At 21.4% G+C, this 19100-nt stretch overlaps 4 protein-coding genes across 4 annotated transcripts; all 4 read left to right on the top strand.

Moving 5' to 3' along the window:
* Positions 1-1803: 1803 nt before the first annotated feature.
* PY17X_1215100 (phosphoinositide-specific phospholipase C) lies at positions 1804-6248 on the top strand (the record flags this gene model as incomplete). Its single annotated transcript, XM_022956747.1, has 4 exons — positions 1804-5600; positions 5736-5814; positions 5966-6027; positions 6149-6248. The coding sequence occupies 4 exons, from the start codon at positions 1804-1806 to the stop codon at positions 6246-6248; spliced, it is 4038 nt and encodes a 1345-aa protein (XP_022812603.1).
* Positions 6249-8079: 1831 nt separating this feature from the next.
* Positions 8080-14502, top strand: PY17X_1215200 (conserved Plasmodium protein, unknown function; the record flags this gene model as incomplete). Its single annotated transcript, XM_720091.1, has 1 exon — positions 8080-14502. The coding sequence occupies one exon, from the start codon at positions 8080-8082 to the stop codon at positions 14500-14502; it is 6423 nt and encodes a 2140-aa protein (XP_725184.1).
* A 591-nt stretch (positions 14503-15093) lies between these two features.
* Positions 15094-16251, top strand: PY17X_1215300 (conserved Plasmodium protein, unknown function; the record flags this gene model as incomplete). The annotated part of the gene is made up of 3 exons (XM_022956748.1): positions 15094-15338; positions 15492-15722; positions 16140-16251. The coding sequence occupies 3 exons, from the start codon at positions 15094-15096 to the stop codon at positions 16249-16251; spliced, it is 588 nt and encodes a 195-aa protein (XP_022812604.1).
* A 732-nt stretch (positions 16252-16983) lies between these two features.
* PY17X_1215400 (conserved Plasmodium protein, unknown function) lies at positions 16984-18995 on the top strand (the record flags this gene model as incomplete). Its single annotated transcript, XM_724663.1, has 4 exons — positions 16984-17052; positions 17236-17323; positions 17487-18414; positions 18620-18995. 4 exons carry the CDS (start codon positions 16984-16986, stop codon positions 18993-18995), a joined length of 1461 nt encoding a protein of 486 aa, XP_729756.1.
* Positions 18996-19100: the final 105 nt, after the last annotated feature.

Genomic DNA, 19100 nt, shown 5'->3' on the forward strand with positions numbered 1-19100 from the left:
CGTATAATATAAAAAAAAGTATTAATACCAATAAATAACAAAATAAATATCAAAATATTTATAGCTTTAGGTTTCTTTTAAGCGTTTCCTGCACAAAAGACTAATTAAAGCAATTAAATATTATTGAATATGCAATTTTATTGAGTATTGGTGAATTGGAAAATTTATTATCACGTTTTATGGGAATACATTGTTTTTTATGCATTAATTATTCTTTATTTATTATATAGCATAAAAATGATACATACTGATTATGTAAAGAAAATTTGCATTTATAATTTAATAATGTTGCATTTACATATATAATAATAAAATTTACTTTTTGAAATACATATAATGTCGCACACAAGTAAATACTAATAAATATATATATATATATATACATATATATGAGAAAACGAAAGCCGAATTATATAAAAATATATACACACAAAATATGGACTGATATTACTTAACGTTTTTTTTTTTTTGTTTTAAATTTATTTTATTTTATTTTTTTAAACATTTCAGTAGTTTTGTATATTGACGGCGAACTAAATAATACACATATAAGTTTCAGAAAACATGAAAAAATTGTAGCATATATATGATAAATTGAAGAAAAAGCAAATGGAAAATGAAATTATAAACTTTTATATACTTTTAAATAATATGTGAATTATACTTATTTCTTCATTTTTATTTTTTGTCTAATTATCACACTTATCATTATAACTATTCACAGTATATGCATTATTATTGTAGTGACTATTACTAATAGTTCTTTGATTTATGCATGAACATTTTACAATTCCCTTTTATTAATATAATGCGAAAACTCAATTAATATATAGCATACATATTTTTTATTAAAATATAAAATTTCATGAATATATATTTAAATTAATTCATGAAAATTTATATTTATGTATATATACATATCTACACACTTATAAAAAATATAGACTTGTCATTTTTTGTTCCAATTTGAATAAATTATTCTTAAACGTGCTATATTTATAGTATTTTTTGTACTTTCTATTTCTTTATACTCAGTATATATTTGAAGTTCATGTTTGGTCATTCGTAATATAACATATGTTTGTTTTAATTTTAAGAATAAATATCAATGCAATATGCTTTATACTTTATTTACAATTTTAAATTTATTTTAATTTATTTTATATTCATTTTTTTATCCTTATTTACAATGTTTTATTAAATTGAGAATATGCTTATATTAAATGTAATTACTATATATGCATGAAGAGATAAGTTATATTTTTCTCGAATTCGTATATATATGAGTAAGTACCGATAAATGTCTATGCTGTATATGATTTGATGAATAATATTACTATTTCTTGATTTTATGCAATCATTATATATATTTTATTTACTTTTTTTTGTTTATTCTTTTACTGTTCCAATTGAGGCAAGTTTTCGTGTGTATATAGTATATATATATTATTTACATATGTTTAATACATCTTTATCACTATTCCATAATTTTTTCATTATTATAACTCTTTAAATTTTTTATTAACTCCTTCTTATGCAAATTAAATTTCTATCTAATTAAGGAATATAAAAAGGACAGCGAAATTATAATATAAACAAAAATATTGAAGATAATAAAATATATAACAGCTATTTTTGTAAAGGAGCTGGGGAATGTATACTTAGTTTTACATAATAGGAATAACATCGTGTAAATATTAAGGCAATTTTTAATGACTCAATGTTTGTAACATATATATAAAGAGATACACAACTATTTATATAGACAGATATATATATATATTTGTGTTTTTTGTGTTCCTCATGAACCTTAATGAAAATAAATCACAAAATGGATTTAATAACGCGATACAAGAAAATGACGATTCAATGAGTTTGGTATCAGAAGGCTTGGATGGAAGTGGAAATGAGGATTATCGAGAAAATGAAATAGAAGACTATAGAAATAATAGGAAAGAAAAATATGAGGGTAACAATAATGCTAATACTCATGAATCATTGTTAAAAAATAATAAGGATAATATCGACTCTAAGTTAGGTTTTGATATAAGGAATGTACTGAGACATGCATATTTACCCGTATGCATAGAAAAAATGAAAGAAGGAGAATATGTATATAAGTGGAATAATAATAATATATTTCAAAAAAAGACATTAAAATTTGTTTATTTAGATACAAATAATTATTGCATAAGATGGAATTCCAAAAAAAAAAAATTAAAAGAAAATAAGAGTCTAGCATTATATATATGTGATATAATACAAATATTAGATGGATCTGAATCTACATTTTTTAAAAAAAAAGAAGAAGAGAAGAGTTTATCCATTGAAATTATAAGTATAGATCGAAATTTAAGAATTACCTTTTTAGATATTCAAAGATGGAAAATGTGGCTTTTTGGCTTAATGTACTATCATTATAAATTAGTTAATAAAAGTTCAAGAGAGCGAAAAAAATTAAAACCTTTTATATACGAGTCTAATAAATTATATGATAATTATATAATATCAGGATTAAAAGATATTAATGTTTTAACATTATCACAATTATATATTATTTTAAGAAGTTTAAATATTTATATAAACATGAAAATATTATATCATTATTTTTCTATATATAAAAATAAAGGCACTATAAATTATTATGGTTTTACAAAAATATTAGAACATATATTTTCAAATAATCATATTTCTATTCATTTTAATATGTACAAAAACAATGATTCAAATTATATAGATAAAAATCAATTTATTAATTTTTTAATTGATATACAATGTGAAGGAAAATCTGAAGAACGTATATTTAAAATTCACAAAAAAGATAATTACCCTCGTTTAATTCAAGATAAAGTTGAACAAAACGAGATAAAAAAAAAAGAAGATAATCACGCACAAAATTGGAATAATAATCAAGTCTATACAAATCAACATATTATTAAAGACAAAAATGAACATAATATTAGTGAAAATATTTCTAATGATAATAAAATATCGAAAAATAATTCTATGATTGATGAAATAACAAATGGTTATGATTTAGATTATTGTGAATGGAGAAATTTAATGAAAACATTAGATATTAGTGACAATCAAAATGAGCATAATTTACAATGTAATGCTAATATCGAACTCAACAGTTTTATGGTTTCTGACCATTCAAAACAATATGATAAAGATTATGCAATGATTTTAAATATATTGAGAGATAAATATGGAGTTTATTCTACTACTAATTATAATGATAAGTTTTATATGAACTCACATAACAAATCAGAAAAAAAATATAAACGTGAAATATATACATATGAAGAAAACAACAGAAAAGAACAAACTAATGAAATCTCTAAAGAAGATAAAAATAAAGACGATTTTTATTTTATACGAACCAATATTATATATAAGTCATTAAATACAATAAAAAAATATAATATTCCATTTGTTATAATCAATGAAGGTAATCATTATTTGACACAAATTGGATTAGTTTATTTTTTGTTATCAAAAGAAAATAGTATTATGTGCCCAGAATATGCTAAGGTATATCAAAATATGAACTTGCCTTTATGTAATTATTGGATTAATAGTAGTCACAATAGTTACTTAGGTAGAAAACAAATATTTAGTGCAAGTAGTATCGAACAATATATATATATATTAATAGATGGGTGTAGATGTGTTGAATTTGATTGCTATTATTTTAATAAAAATATTGTTGTATATCATGGTTTATATGGGTACAAATTAACATCATCCATATTATTTTGTGACACTTTAATTGCTTGCAAAATGTTTGGATTTTCAACATCACCCTATCCAATAATATTGTCATTAGAAATTCATTGTAAAGATAAACATAAAAATTTAATCGCAAAAATTTTAATATATATATTAGGTAATCAACTTTATATACCCAAAACAAAAGACGAAATTAATAATATAACACCAAATAATTGCAGAAATAAATTCTTAGTTAAATATAAACATTTTGATAATAATTATACTTCAAGCTTTTATAGCATATTTGAAGGCTTAAAAAATGTCATGTATGACGAATTAGGATACTTCTCAGATATTATTAATGAACAGGAAGACATAGATGTTGATGAACCCAAAGAATATCAAATTATAGAAAAAAAAAATGAAAAATATAATAAAATTAGCATTGAAAATCAAAATATGGAACCAGAAGATCGGGTTAATAATTATATCGAACAAAATAATTCTAAAAATACTAGTTATAAAAATAATCAAGTTCAGAAAACAAATAAAAATAGTGATCAAAATAATTTGTGTGGTAATGAAAATGTCTCACAAAGGGACCGACATGAAGTGGACAGTAATTACAGTAGTAGCTCTAGTAGTAATTGCCTATATGAAAATAATACTATTCATAAAACTCAAATTGATGAAAAGTATAGAAAAAATGATAACTGCTCAAATAATAATTCAGGATTCAATAATAGTAGCGTTCCCAATAATACTAACACTTCAGATTCTATTACAAATTGTGGTAAAAATATGTCTGAAACTGCTCATATGTCAAAGGAGGAATATAAAAAAAAACAAGATAACGAAAAATATAAAAATAATATATTAAACAAATGCTCATGCTTAAAAGGATATGTATTTAGAAATTTCCAAGAAAATAGAACATACAATGAAATATGTTCTATTAGTGAAAATAAATTTATAAAATTAATTAAAAAAAATGAAGACGATGTTATCAAATATAACCAAAAAACATTAACACGTGTATATCCATCTGGTACTAGATTAGCTTCAACAAATTTTAACCCACTTATTTTTTGGAGTGCTGGAATACAATTTGTTGCATTAAATTATCAATATAATGGATTAAGCATGTTATTAAATAAAGGGCGATTTTTAGAAAATGGAGGAAAACATTCAGGTTATATATTAAAGCCCGAATTATTACGATTTAATAAAAAACATGATTATAATGTCTTATCATTAAATATACAAATATTATCATTACACCAAATTAATTTGCTATTTTCAATTAAAAATAAATATCAAGAAAAAAAATTAAAAAAGGAACTATTCAAAATGGACATGATTCAACGTATACAAACTCATAAAAAAATTAGCAATAAAAGGAAAAAATTTAAGTATTTGCAAAAATTGGAAAGAGAAAAGAAAAGCCCACTTCTTTCAGATATACAATCAGATGATAGCAAAAAAAAAAAAAAAATTAGTAATGAAACATTATTAAAAAAATTTAAAGATAATGACAACGATGTTAATTATATTCATAAAAAATTCGCAAATATTGAAAAAGAATATGAAGATATGTTGACAGAATATAAATCATTTTTGTTATGTTCCACATTATCCCATAGCAGTAGTTTTAATAGTTGTAGTAGCGTTACAACAACATCAAATAATACTACAGATTCAAATAAAAAAGTATCATCTAAATCCAAAAAAAAAAATTTTTACCAGGCTTTTCTAGAATTAAAAAAAGCAAATAATTTATTTTTCTATCTCTACGTTACTATTTCTATACATGGTTATAATGAGCAAAAATGTTATTTTAAAACAGAAATCGCCAAAGTTAACTTCTATGACATAAATTATTGGTAAGTTCGTAATTAAAATTGAATTTGCTTTTCATCATATAAAACATGAACATAAAAGTTTAAATAGCTAAATTTACAATTTTTCATATGTTAATTTATTTAAACATTTTAAAATTATTTTCCTCACTTTCTTAGCTGGTCCAAACCATCTAACTTCCAAATGAAAATAGTGCACCCATCACTGGCTCTTATTGTATTTGAATTAAAATCATATGTAAGTTAACAAAATGTATTATTTTTCACACATTTCTAAGAAATAATAAATTAAATTAAATTAAATAAAATATCCAAATTGTGACTACATATAATGTTTATACATTTTTTAATGACCAAGTAAAAGCATATATATTTTTTTTTTTATACAGGACACTGTAAAAAGTGATATTATTGCATGTGCTTGTTTCCCAGTGAAATGTCTAAGAGAAGGGTAAAGAAAAATAAAATACAAAAACGAAAAAAATGAACAACAAAATTAGTTTTTGTCTTTGCATAAATATTTCTAAAACATTTGTTTATCATTGATATTTATGATTTTTTTTTAAATGTAGTATTCGATTCGTTCCGCTGTGTGACAAACATTTAAAAGACATAAAAGGATCAGGAATTTTAGTTAACTTGAAATTTGATAAAATAACTGAGAATATTTAACAATACGTCTTTATTTATGTTTAAAGATTGTGAGATTATATATGAAATTTTATATGGTTTATATATTAATTTTCATTTTGTAATTTTTTTTTAAGCTATGTTTTGTTTTTAATTTTATTTTGTCTGCATGACGAAAATATTTGTTAAGGTTCAACGTATGTTTTGTCATATTTTTAATTATGTTATATACATACAATATACGTTGCATTTGTTTAAGCATTTATTAAAACTTAATGGGGAATTTCCCTTTTTTCCATTAAACTCTATAAGTCACTTATTTAAACAAATAGAGTATATTTTATAATATTATACAAAATTATTATTGTTACTGTTATAAAAGTAAATATATTTTAAAAAAATTAGATATATTTATGAAGAAATATATATAAATATAGTTGTGTATATTAAGAAAATATAATTTAATAATTATAATTTTTTAATTTTTCTTAATACACACTATAGAGGGTGAACATAAATTATGAATGATAACGTGCTCTAGTATGATAAAAAAGGTAACAATTGCAATAAAAATCAAAATGGCACTTGAATGTCTTCATATGTTTATTTTAAAATCGAATTTGAAGTATTCTATTTATTATAAGAAATTGGTTACGAAAAAAAAAAAATGTTCTACTATATTATTTATTAATACTACAGAGGTCCTCTTTTTAAATAAAATTACCATTGTGTAAGTATATTTATATAGGTACATTCACTATTTTTTTTCCAAGCCAAAGCCGTTATTTAATTATACACCATTCTAGCAAATAAATATGTATTTATGCATGTATGCATACAATTTTATCTTTATTAAACCGATCGTATAATATCCTTATCGTGTATGGTCTGTAAATACACATATGCAAATTATATGGATACATTCGAAATCTCTTCAATTTTAGATCTTAAAATGCTTATCCATTGTATACATTTTTCATACATCATAAATAAAAATTTAAATAAAATAAAACGAGAAAACGAAATATTGCACCATTTTATTTTGTTAGACTACTAATATTAATGAGTATGTATATACATGCCTTAAATGTATGTGAATGCGTTTCTTTTAAGCACAAAAAATATAAATATTTTTAAAAAAACTTACAAAAAATATAAAACAATAATAAAACAACCAAAAAATAAGGAAAAATACACCAGCAAAACATTGCTTAAATTGTTTTAAAAAATATATTATGAAATATGCTATTTTTAAATTTGTTCAATTCATGCTTATAATATCGTTTAATGATACGGTCTGAAAATCTCAACGAAAAATAATACCACAAATGGGCTTTTTTTAATAAAACGTTTTAGTATCATATGTAATTTATTAAGCTTGTGTTGAAAAAAATCTGCATTACGTATTTTACTTTTGTTCTCTTACTTTTTTTTTGTCCTCACACATTGTACTTATATATATATAGGTAAACAAGCGATATATATGTATATGCTTATTTTTTTTTTTTTTTCATTTTTTTATTTTACTTTTTTTTTCTAATTTAATTTACATGAATTATAAACATATGTCAAGTAACTAGTAAATGGATTTGGGGGGCTTCCTTTATACAATATTTTTGTAACAGGCTGTTACAATTTCTTGCAACGATCGCTTATCTGTATATAATCATATAAAATGCATGAATGCATACATTTTGTGGGGAAAAATAAATATATTATATATACATATTTAATGGTGGAATTTATTAACATTTAACAAATAACAAAGGAATTTATGAATATATAAATGCACGCGCACACAAAAAGATCATAAGTATACACACACACAATATAATTCAAAAAAAAAAAGACAAATTAATTATATAATTAAAAAATGAAAGGCTCAAAAGGAAATACTAAAATGATGAAATGCAATGATAATATAGAAGATAATAAAAAAACGTGGTTAAATAATTTTAATGAAAAAGATAAAGCAAATTTAAAGAATGCAGGTGGTAAAAGTATAAAAAATGTAGCATTAACATTTTTCAAAGAACATAATATTTATAATCGTGAAAATATAGAAATATTAAATTATTTTTGTCAAGAAAAATTAGATGACAATTTAGTAAATGATGAGATAATCGAATTTTTACAAACTGCATTTTTTTTATTTGAGTATTTTATTAAAGTAAACACTTTTAAAATAAATAAAAAAGAATTTATTGAAAATGTTTGCGAATGTTGTAAAAGAATATTATTAAAAAATATTATTAAATATGAAAAAGAAATATTAGACTTTTTATTAAAAAATTTAATTAATTTTATTAACAAATATTCATTTTCTTTTATTTATCAATCATTATATAACATATACCAGTATCAAAACAAAAATTTTAGAAAGCCAAATGAATATAGATATGATAATTTAAGTTTTATTCTCAATATTGAATCTGTTATTGTAAATAACCAAACACTTTTGGTTAATAATAATGAATTTATAGCAGACACTTTACTTTTATTAGATGAAAATGACGAAAAATACATCAAAGAAAAATATTCTACGATTAGAGGAGTTTGTGAAGACAACAATAATTTGGACTCTAATCAAAATGGTTCTTTAAATATAGATAGACAATATAACTTCATAAGTTATGATCTTATGAGTAATGAAACCATTTCAGGGGAATTAGAAAAAAACAAGGATAAAGAAGATGACGAATCGAACGATGAGAGTGGAAAAAAAACAAAAAAACGAACACGAACAACCCAAAAGGGAAATAAAAATAATATAAAAACATCAAAAAAAAAAGACACTATATTAAAACAAATAAGTGATGATTTATCAAATATTCATAAAATAAATAAAACAAATGGAAATTACATTATAGACCAAGAATTTGTTTGCCTATATATGTTTGTATTTTTTAAAGGTTGTTTTGATAATATAAATTTTTATTTAATAGAAAAATTTATTGAAAATTATTATATGAATGAAAATAAAGAAAATATCTATAAAGAATTGTTTTTATTCTTATTTTTAATATATAAAGACAAAATGCACAATATTGTTAATAGAATACTAACAGATACAATAAAAAGTTTAAATAATAGTGACAATATAGATATACGAATGCGAAAAAAGAAAAAAAAAAATAACGACGATAATTCACTAGACACAAATTGCTATGTTTCAGATTGTTTATTTTATTATGAATTATTAATAAATATAATAACATATAATAATTTACAGTATGAAAATAATTATGAATATTATATAAACATTCTTAAATTACTAAATGAAAACGATCATTTTCAAAATTTGTTTATACATTCCTTTTTTTTTGTTTATATCAGTACAAAAGATGTTAATATAAGAAGTATACTTTTAATTAATTTTATAAAATATCATTCAAAAAAGCATCACATTTTATTAAAATTACTTAGCCAAATAAAAAATATTTTCGCAATAATATATGATATAAACAATAATAATATTATATATAATATTAATACATTTAATAAAATGTCTATTTCAGATTTTATGTGTTGTGGAAATAACGAGTTAAAAGTTAAATATAGCTACCTTTTTCATATCGCAGAAAATATTATTATCGATAAATATATAAACTTATTTTTTAAAGAAACATATTATATTATTAGTAGAATTAATCTCAACTATTTTTGTCATGCTACCAATTTATACCTTTGTATATATGACAAAATTTTTAATAAAACAATAAATATTATATATGAAAATGAAATGAATTTAAATGATGAGGCTTTTAGTGCGTGTAAAAAAATATTAAAACCTTTTCTATTTATCTATGTAGAATTATTTGATAGTTTAACACAAAAATTAAAAAAAAATATATTTGATGATAAAGTTATGTTCTCATTTTCCTTTATAAAAAAATACCTTTTAAAAAATATGTATGAAAGGACATACCTACAAAAAGATTTATTTGGTGTCATATATCAAATATATTTTTTTATATACACATTGAAATATAAATTTATTAACTTTTTGAAAATATATATAGAAACAAAAAGAAACATAAAAGAAAATCTAGAGGCTTTTCTTAAACTAAAAATCGAGTATATCAAAACGAAGAAAACAGATGAATTAGAAACCGATCAAATGAATTATTTGAATATGAATGAAGGTGATAATATTAATGAAAATCTCAAAAATGACGCTGCAGATAATAATAAACTAGCTTGCCTTGATCAAGAAGAATGTTCAAATTCCAAAAAAAATAGTGATAATGATATTGAAGATAATAGCAACAATGAAGATGAAGAAGACAGTAGTGATAGTGAATATAGTTATTCGTATATGTATAATAACAATCGAAAAAATAAAAAAGAAAATATAAAATCTCAAGAAAAAAAAAAAAATTCAAAAAAAAATGGGAATAAACAGGATGACGATAAAAAAGAGAATAATAAAAATAATAGTGATGAAGATGAAGAAATAAATAAAAATTTGGATGAATATATAATGATGAATGCTGGACAAGGAAATAAGTTACCATGCAATCAAATGGAAATGAACAAAATTAAAATAATTAATTTTTTTCAAAAAAATTACCTTTTATTAAGATATTTTGATGCTAATGTGGAGCAAATATTAGAAGAGTATTGCACAGACGAAACACTCACAAAGTTTTCTTCTACTTCTTGTACATTAGAATCAAATAACAATAATATAAAATATTATACCGAAAATGGACAAATAAAGAATAACATATTGAATGGAATAAAAGATAATAGTAATAGTATAAAAAGTGGTAACTTTATTGGAAAAAATAAACATACAACTGTAAATTCTGAAGAAAAAATAAGGTTTATTAAAAAGTTAAGAATATTTTTTGATAAAAACATACCAGTTGATGAAATAATAAATAGTATGTTTATAAATAATAAAGATAATGTCTATAGCAAAATTTTAAAAAATAATTTGATAATAATTAAAGAGTTCAAAAATTTAAGACTGGATGTAATTTATCCTATTTTTAATGCTAGTTTAGCATTACTATTTGACGATTTTTATTTTTTCATTATACAAAATATAAAGTTAGTGGTCGAGGAAAAAGAAAGATGTTTTTCTGATTACAAAATATTTTTAAATATATCTTTTATTTTATTGCACATGTTTGCAAAAGATATTAAAATAGAAAAATATTTAGTTTCGATTTTTTATATGTTAAAGTTATCTCTTAACAAATTAAGGTCAATCGAAATTTTCGAACAAAATGGAAAAGAATCTGCAATGGATACTATATACAACAAAGATGAAAAAACTTTTCGAACCAACATAAAATATTATAACCTTAAAAAAGATAGTAATATTTTTAAAAATATATCAGAAGAAGAAACAGGGCAAACATCTTTAGAATCGAAAAATAAGGAAAATAGCTCATTAAATAAGATAGAAGAAAAAATGCAATTACATCAAAATATTTTATATATTTTTTTTAAATTATTGCAAAACATTTTAAGACAAAATAATTTATATTATAATTTTAAAAGTATAATATATGATATATTATTTTCAGAATATTCAAATAAAAAAATCGTATTCTCATCTTTGAAATGTGTTATAGACAGATATAAATTGGAGGAAACATACAACTATTGTTTAACTATCTTGAATTCTATTACCGTGGAAAAAAATCATATATTATACAATATAATAAATAATGATAAAGTACCTTTGTTAGAACCAAAAATAGGTCATACTGATTCAAAAAAAAACGAAAGTGATGAAGATAATAATACAAATGTAATAAACGACCAAAAACAGACAAATAAAAGTACAAAACAAGTTAATGAAAATAACACTCAAAATTATTGCCTTAATAAAAGAAAATGTAATAAAACAAGCCAAAATGATATCTCTAATAAATCCATTAATATGGGCAAAGAAAATAACCCTGAAATCGAAAATGAAACTACTGAAACGAATGAAGCAAATGAAACAAATGAGGGAAGTACAGATGGTAATGTTAATAAAGATCAGAATAATTTATTGTTAACAATTTTACAAAATACGAACGAGTTGAAAAAAATTGTTTCTGATCCAAAAAATGGAAAAAATCCAAAACTATCCTCTCTCTATATAAATTTACTTATATTGTATTATGTATTTTCACAAAAAGGGAAATATAAAAATCAGAAAAGAATATATTATAATTGTATAAAGACAGACATAAGCAATTGCTATAATATTATAAATAAATTACTGTGTATCTTTTATTATAATGATAACTTAAATTTGTACTATCATAAATATTTAAAATACTTATGTTTTAAAATTTTTAAGAAAATATATAACTTATTTTCAATAAAAGAAGTAGATCTATATATCGATTTTTTGAAAAAAGGAAATCAAATAGACAATAAAATATATAATGATAAAAACATAAATGATATAATTTGTTTAAAAAATGAAATAATATCTTTTTATGAATACATATTAAATGAGGAAATTGAAGTATATACAAAAAAAAATGGCAATAAAATAAGTAACAAAATAACAATTTCTGAGAATTATAGATTTTATTTTGCTAATAATTTAAAATGTGATCATATTGTATTAAAAAACGATAACTTTATATTTATGATTAATTCACTATTATTTATTTTTAATATAAAATATGACAAAATAACATTTTATAAAATCGTGTCTATAATTTTAATGGAAAAACCAGAAAATCGAAATTATATTTTAGAAAAAGTTATATCATCAATAAAAAAATTTTTCAATTTAAGTGATATATATAATAATTTAAAAAAAACATTTAATAAAAATAACCAAATAAGATTACCAAATTATATTGAAAACCATTCGATGTTGTTGTATATTATTAGAACGACTATACTCATATTTTTATTAATTGATTATAATCATTTAAATAAGCAAGACATTGAAAAAGAAGACTATATAAGCTATAATTCTTTTAAAAATGATTATATCAAAAAAAAATCTATAAAATATTATTATACTCAATTAAACTTATTACTTTTCAGAGTTTTTTATAACGAAAAAAATATACCTTATTTTTTCAAAATATTCTTTAGTACTTTATATTTTATATCATTTAAAAAAAGTGATGAAAATTTAGTTTATTTTTTTGAAAGAGTATTTGATCATAAGGAAAATAATAAATTCTCTTTTGATAAGGACGAAAAAAGTGTCGATTCAGTGATAGAGGCATTGGCTAATAAAAGGCAGGATGAAGACGCTTATTTATCGGAAAAGGGAGAAGAATTAGAAAGGGATGAAAATATTGATATAGATAGTGACGATAAAAACATTAAAACAAAACAAAATGATTCTAAGAAAAACAAACAGAATAAAAATCATAATGAGAAAAAACAATCCTTAAAAAATAATAATAAAAAACGTAAAAAAAAATCTTCTGAAAGTGAAAGTTCAGAAGAAATGGACGAAGAAATATTATTAGAAGATTTCAAGAAAGACTATCATAAAATTTTAAGAAATAAAACACAAAAAGAAAAAACAATACCAAACGATTCTAATGAAAAAAAAAACACTAATAATAAAAATTGTATTAACAATGATAAGGATTATAAAAAACGAGCTGCCATAATCGAAAGTTCCGAAGAAAATTCTTCAGATTCAGATGTATCATACAAAATAAACATAAAAAATAGCAAAAAGAAAAAGACTAGTAATAATAAAAATGCACAAAAGAAAGATGAACAGGAGGAGGAATCCAACACAAGTTCGAGTGATGAACAAATTGCAAAAGAAAATAAAAATGATGATGAAAATTCTGATGGTGAAGAAAAAAATGAGGAAATTAAGAAACCAAAAGAGATTGAATTACAAACAGAAAATGAAATGATACAAAATAATGAAAATGGATACGAACAAAACACACATCAAGAAATGGAAGATATAAGTAAAATTTATAGAAGTTACCAATTTAATGGATCATTATGCTTAAAAATTTTTAACCATTTTATATTTTTATGTAAAGGATATCATGAAGATTTAGAATTAAAAATATACAATGGAGTAGTTACACACTTAAAGGAAAACAATAGTGATAGGGAAAAACTAAAAAAACTTTTAAGAAAAAATTATAATGATTATAGAAAAAATCCCATCAAGTATAAAAAAAAATTAGAATTGCTCAATATAATTGAGACGAAAATTATTTTCCTTAATTTTATAAAAGAAAATTTAAAAAAAAGAAAATCTCTTATTTCAAGAATCAGTGAAGTTAATCTGAATATTTTTAAAAATAAATCCATGTTCCAAATTGAACTGGATTTAATATAAAAAAAAAATACATATATAGTTGTAAAAGAAAAATTAAGCATCTCATGTTTTACGTTTACTTTTTTTTTTATCTGTTACACTTTTTCATTTACTGTTCTTTTTTCTATTAATCTTTGTAATATTTTTCAATTTTTATATTATTAATTTTTTAAAATACCCAAAATTACTGTGCGTGTTTATGTTACCCGTAAAATTGTTACGTATAACTTTTTGTATCCCCAAAGCATATGTATGCTCTTGTGTTTAAATCTTTAAAAGACTTGAACCAAATTAAAAAACATTTTTAAAATTAAAAAGGAAAATAAAAATGGGTTTTTTCATTACCAATGACATTTCACATTTTTTTTTACGTATTTTTCAGCTATCTATAAACCCAGAATAATAAAAAAAAAAATGAATAAGCCACAATATTTTAAAAAATTTATGCCTTAAAAAATACATTTTTATTTTTAGTTAATTTAACCTTTTTTTTGTATGATTTTCTTATATTTATATTGACATATATATAAGAGTTTCAAATTTATATTACAACACACAATTTTCAGGGTTAAAATTTATTTCCCATTTGTGAATAATTGCCTATATAATAAAATGAAAATATCAATATTTGTTTTGTTTTTAATTTTTATTAAAAATATTATTTGTGAAATTAGGGAATTAAGTTTTCACGAATTCGAGCGAATGCTAACAACAAAAAATTATCATCAAAACAAAAATTATATATTAGAAAATAAAATTAATTACAAAAAATCACATACAATTAAAGATTATTTATATTTAAACACTGACAACGATTTTGTTCTTTATCTATATGCTAAATGGGATGCTGATTCGAAGTATAAATATATGCGTGTATATATATTAGCTAATAAACAAATATAGCCTTTCATATGCTATACCCCAATTAGCCACATTTCTTTTTCTATCTCATTATATATATTTATTTATGTTTACTTATTCATTTAATATGTATTTTTCACTTATTTTAGTAATCTAATAACAGTTTTTAGGGAAGTAGCAAGAATAATAGAAGAAAAAAATCTCAAAATCCCCTTTTACACTTTTAATGTAGATAATGCTAAGGAATTTTGCAACTCAATAAACGTCACTTCCCTTCCATTGATATTATATGTATCATCTGTTCATAAAAAAAAATATGATTCCTTACTTCAAAAAATCGTAAACTCAAGTAAAGACATAAAAATAGGCAACGCCTTCAGGTAAATAAAGAACTTTAAAAATTAACGAAATTCATAAAATTTACATTAAAATGTACCAAATTTATTATATTTTATATTATTCTAATTTTAAACGAACATCATGTATATATTACAATTGTATGAATATACATTATATGTATATATAGAAAAAGACCTCAAAAATATAAACGATATATATAATAAAATCTTATAAAATATATTTTAAAATGGTGTACATATTACAAATTCATAGTTTAATTATTCTATAAAATAGTTGTAATTTTAAAAAGATGTGCAAGTATATATTGTTATATTTTTGTGCATTTATTTGGTCGACATTTTATTATCCACTTAATTCGTTTTTACTATTTATTATTATGTATTACTACAAATTTTAAATAATTTATTTAAATGTTCATTTGTTTATTATTACCTTAGATATAGTGGAGATATGTATTGCTATGATTATATAGTGGAGTGGGTAGAAGTTCATCATTACTTTACAAAGGCTCTTTTATTTATGAAAAGGATTTTTATGAAAAGAGTGTAATAAAACCAAATGAATAAATATTATACATACATCTATTTTTAACATTATTTAATCTTTAATTTTTTTTATAGAATTTTACTACCATGAACAAAATATATGTTGATAATTTATAAATAAAAAACTAAAACTCTATTTTTTTTTTATTGTCTTTGATTTTTAATTGTAATAAACAACGTTTTTTTAAAAATAAATTATTTTAATAATTAAAATGTGTACATTTCTGTAAATTTATAAATATAAATATTTATTTTTTATACACTTTATCCGGGTTTCATATATTGCGTATAAACATTAATGTAATATACCACCATCTATTTTATGGAATACCAAAATTCCTTTTATTTACTTTCGAAACTATTTTCTATGCATGATTTTTGTTCATGCATATATGTGCATAGAAAAAAATATTGCACAAAACGTTGTATATAGGGACAATATTATAATTTCATTATTATATATTACAATATTTTTTCTATTATTTTTGAATACTTCCAATATAACATTTTTATTACATAGTTTTTCTTCAATTCTATCGAATTATACAAATTATATTAAATAAGAGTAATTTTTTTTTTTACAATATTTATAATTTCTCCTTGTAATGATTCCATTTCGGGGGAATATCATATAAAATATAAGACACTTGCTTATATTATAGAAAAAAAAATCACAAAATAAAAACATCAAAATACAGAAAAAGGAAAGAGAAACGATAGAGAGACGCACCAAAAAATGAAAATATTGTATTTGATTATACTATGCTGCATTACTTCCTTTAGACACTTTCAATTTTGTTCAAATGTATGAAAATATGAAAATTAATTATTTGTATTATTTCTATTTTTATTCAATTAAATTTATAATCTTTATTTATGTGTTATTATTCCTTTATATATTTCATAAAAGTGAAAATTATGTATATGTGTGTAACTATTTTTTTTCTTAAATTACACATATATATGTTAACTTTTCAATAATTCTTAGAATAATGTTGTCGAAAATAATAAAACACCCCAAATATTTAGGAAAAGGCCCCGCAAAAATAATAAAAATGATTTGACTAATGTAATAGGTAAAACTCAAAAGGAATAAAAATAAACAATAAAATAATTGAATAATGTAGTGATAAAATCACTATTATGTCCACATGTATAGATTGTCGATATTGTGATATGATCCTAAATTTTGCTTATACAGTTGATTCTATGAATGTTTTGTATTTTTTACATTTATAGATTTCTCTTTTATAAACACAAATAGCGAGGGAAATAAATCAGAACATCCTGAAAATGAAAAAAACAAAAATAATGAACACGTCGAAAATAAAGAAAACCCAAAAGTAAAGGACAATCATGATCAAGAAAAAAATGACGATAAAGGCAAAAAGGATAAAAAAACAGACAAAAAAAAAGATATGGAAGATGATGATTTTGATATAGAAGATTTTGACGACGATGACGATGATGATGATGAAATAGATGAAAAAAAATCCAAAACAAAAGGAAATAACGATAAAAATAAAAAAATAGAGGAAAAGAAAAATGATGAAAAGAAAAAAGATGATAAGAAAAAAGACGACAATAAAAAAGATGCCAAGAAAAAAGATAAAGACGATGATGATGACGACGATGATAATCTTGATGACGAAGGTGATGACGATGATGATGATGATGAAGATCAAGAGGATAAACCCTCCAAAAAAAATAAAGGAAATAATACAAAAGACGAAAAGAGTAATAACAAACATACAGAAAACTTAAAAGCTGAGAAAAAAACAGATAAAGAAATAAAAAAACACAAAAATAACGAAGATATTGATAATACCCATAAAAAGGAAAATCACAATAATAATAATAATAGTAATAATAATAATAGTAATAATAATAATAGTAATAATAATAATAGTAATAATAATAATAGTAATAATAATAGTAGTAATAATAATAATAATAATAATACCGAGACAAATAATAATCATCATGAGGATAATCACAACGAAAACAATCAATCAAAAACAAACTCAACCAATTCAAATACAAATCATTCTGAGCAAAATCATAATGGAAATATAAGTATGCCTAATGTAATGGAATCAATGTCCCCCATAGTTGGGTATACTTTTCAAAAAAAGGACAACACACCTATTACCCATCCCATTAATACGTACGTACATTTATTGCCAATCTAAAACGGATATAAACATGTGAAATCATATATATCCATATAGATTTACCATATAATGATCAATTAACTGGCACCTTAAACAGTGCCCTTCTTATGTTATATTTTTTCCATTTTAGTAAGACTTACAATAGTTTTATTCTAAATTATTTATTTATTTTTATATACTTTTATTTTTTCCCACTAGGATATCAAGTGAAGATATAAACATTCCTGAAGATATTAAGAAAGACTTTATGAAATTATTAGCAAGCGTAATTAAACTTAACACTAAAGATAGTTCACATCCTTCTAATCAATTTATAGAAAATAATAAATCAACGAATCCATTATTACAGAATAATCCTAACCATGAGCATGCAAACAACTCATCATTTATAAAAAACATATATTACCATTTCAAAAACCATTTATCATATTACATAATAGGAACGATAGTTTTGTTTATTTTAACATTGCTAATTCAGGCTTCAAATGTAAGTGATGATAATAAAAAAAAAAAAAAAAAAATTAAAAAAGATAGGAGCCAAATTTCCAATTACAGACGAACGGTTGAGTGCTAATAGATATAACTTTAAAAAATATACATATGTGTATATATATGTACGCAAAGCAGATACACTTATGTATGTATGTATGTTTACATGTATAGACAATAAAAAAGTGCA

The sequence above is a fragment of the Plasmodium yoelii genome (genome assembly GCF_900002385.2).
Source record: "Plasmodium yoelii strain 17X genome assembly, chromosome: 12".
NCBI lineage: Eukaryota > Apicomplexa > Aconoidasida > Haemosporida > Plasmodiidae > Plasmodium > Plasmodium yoelii.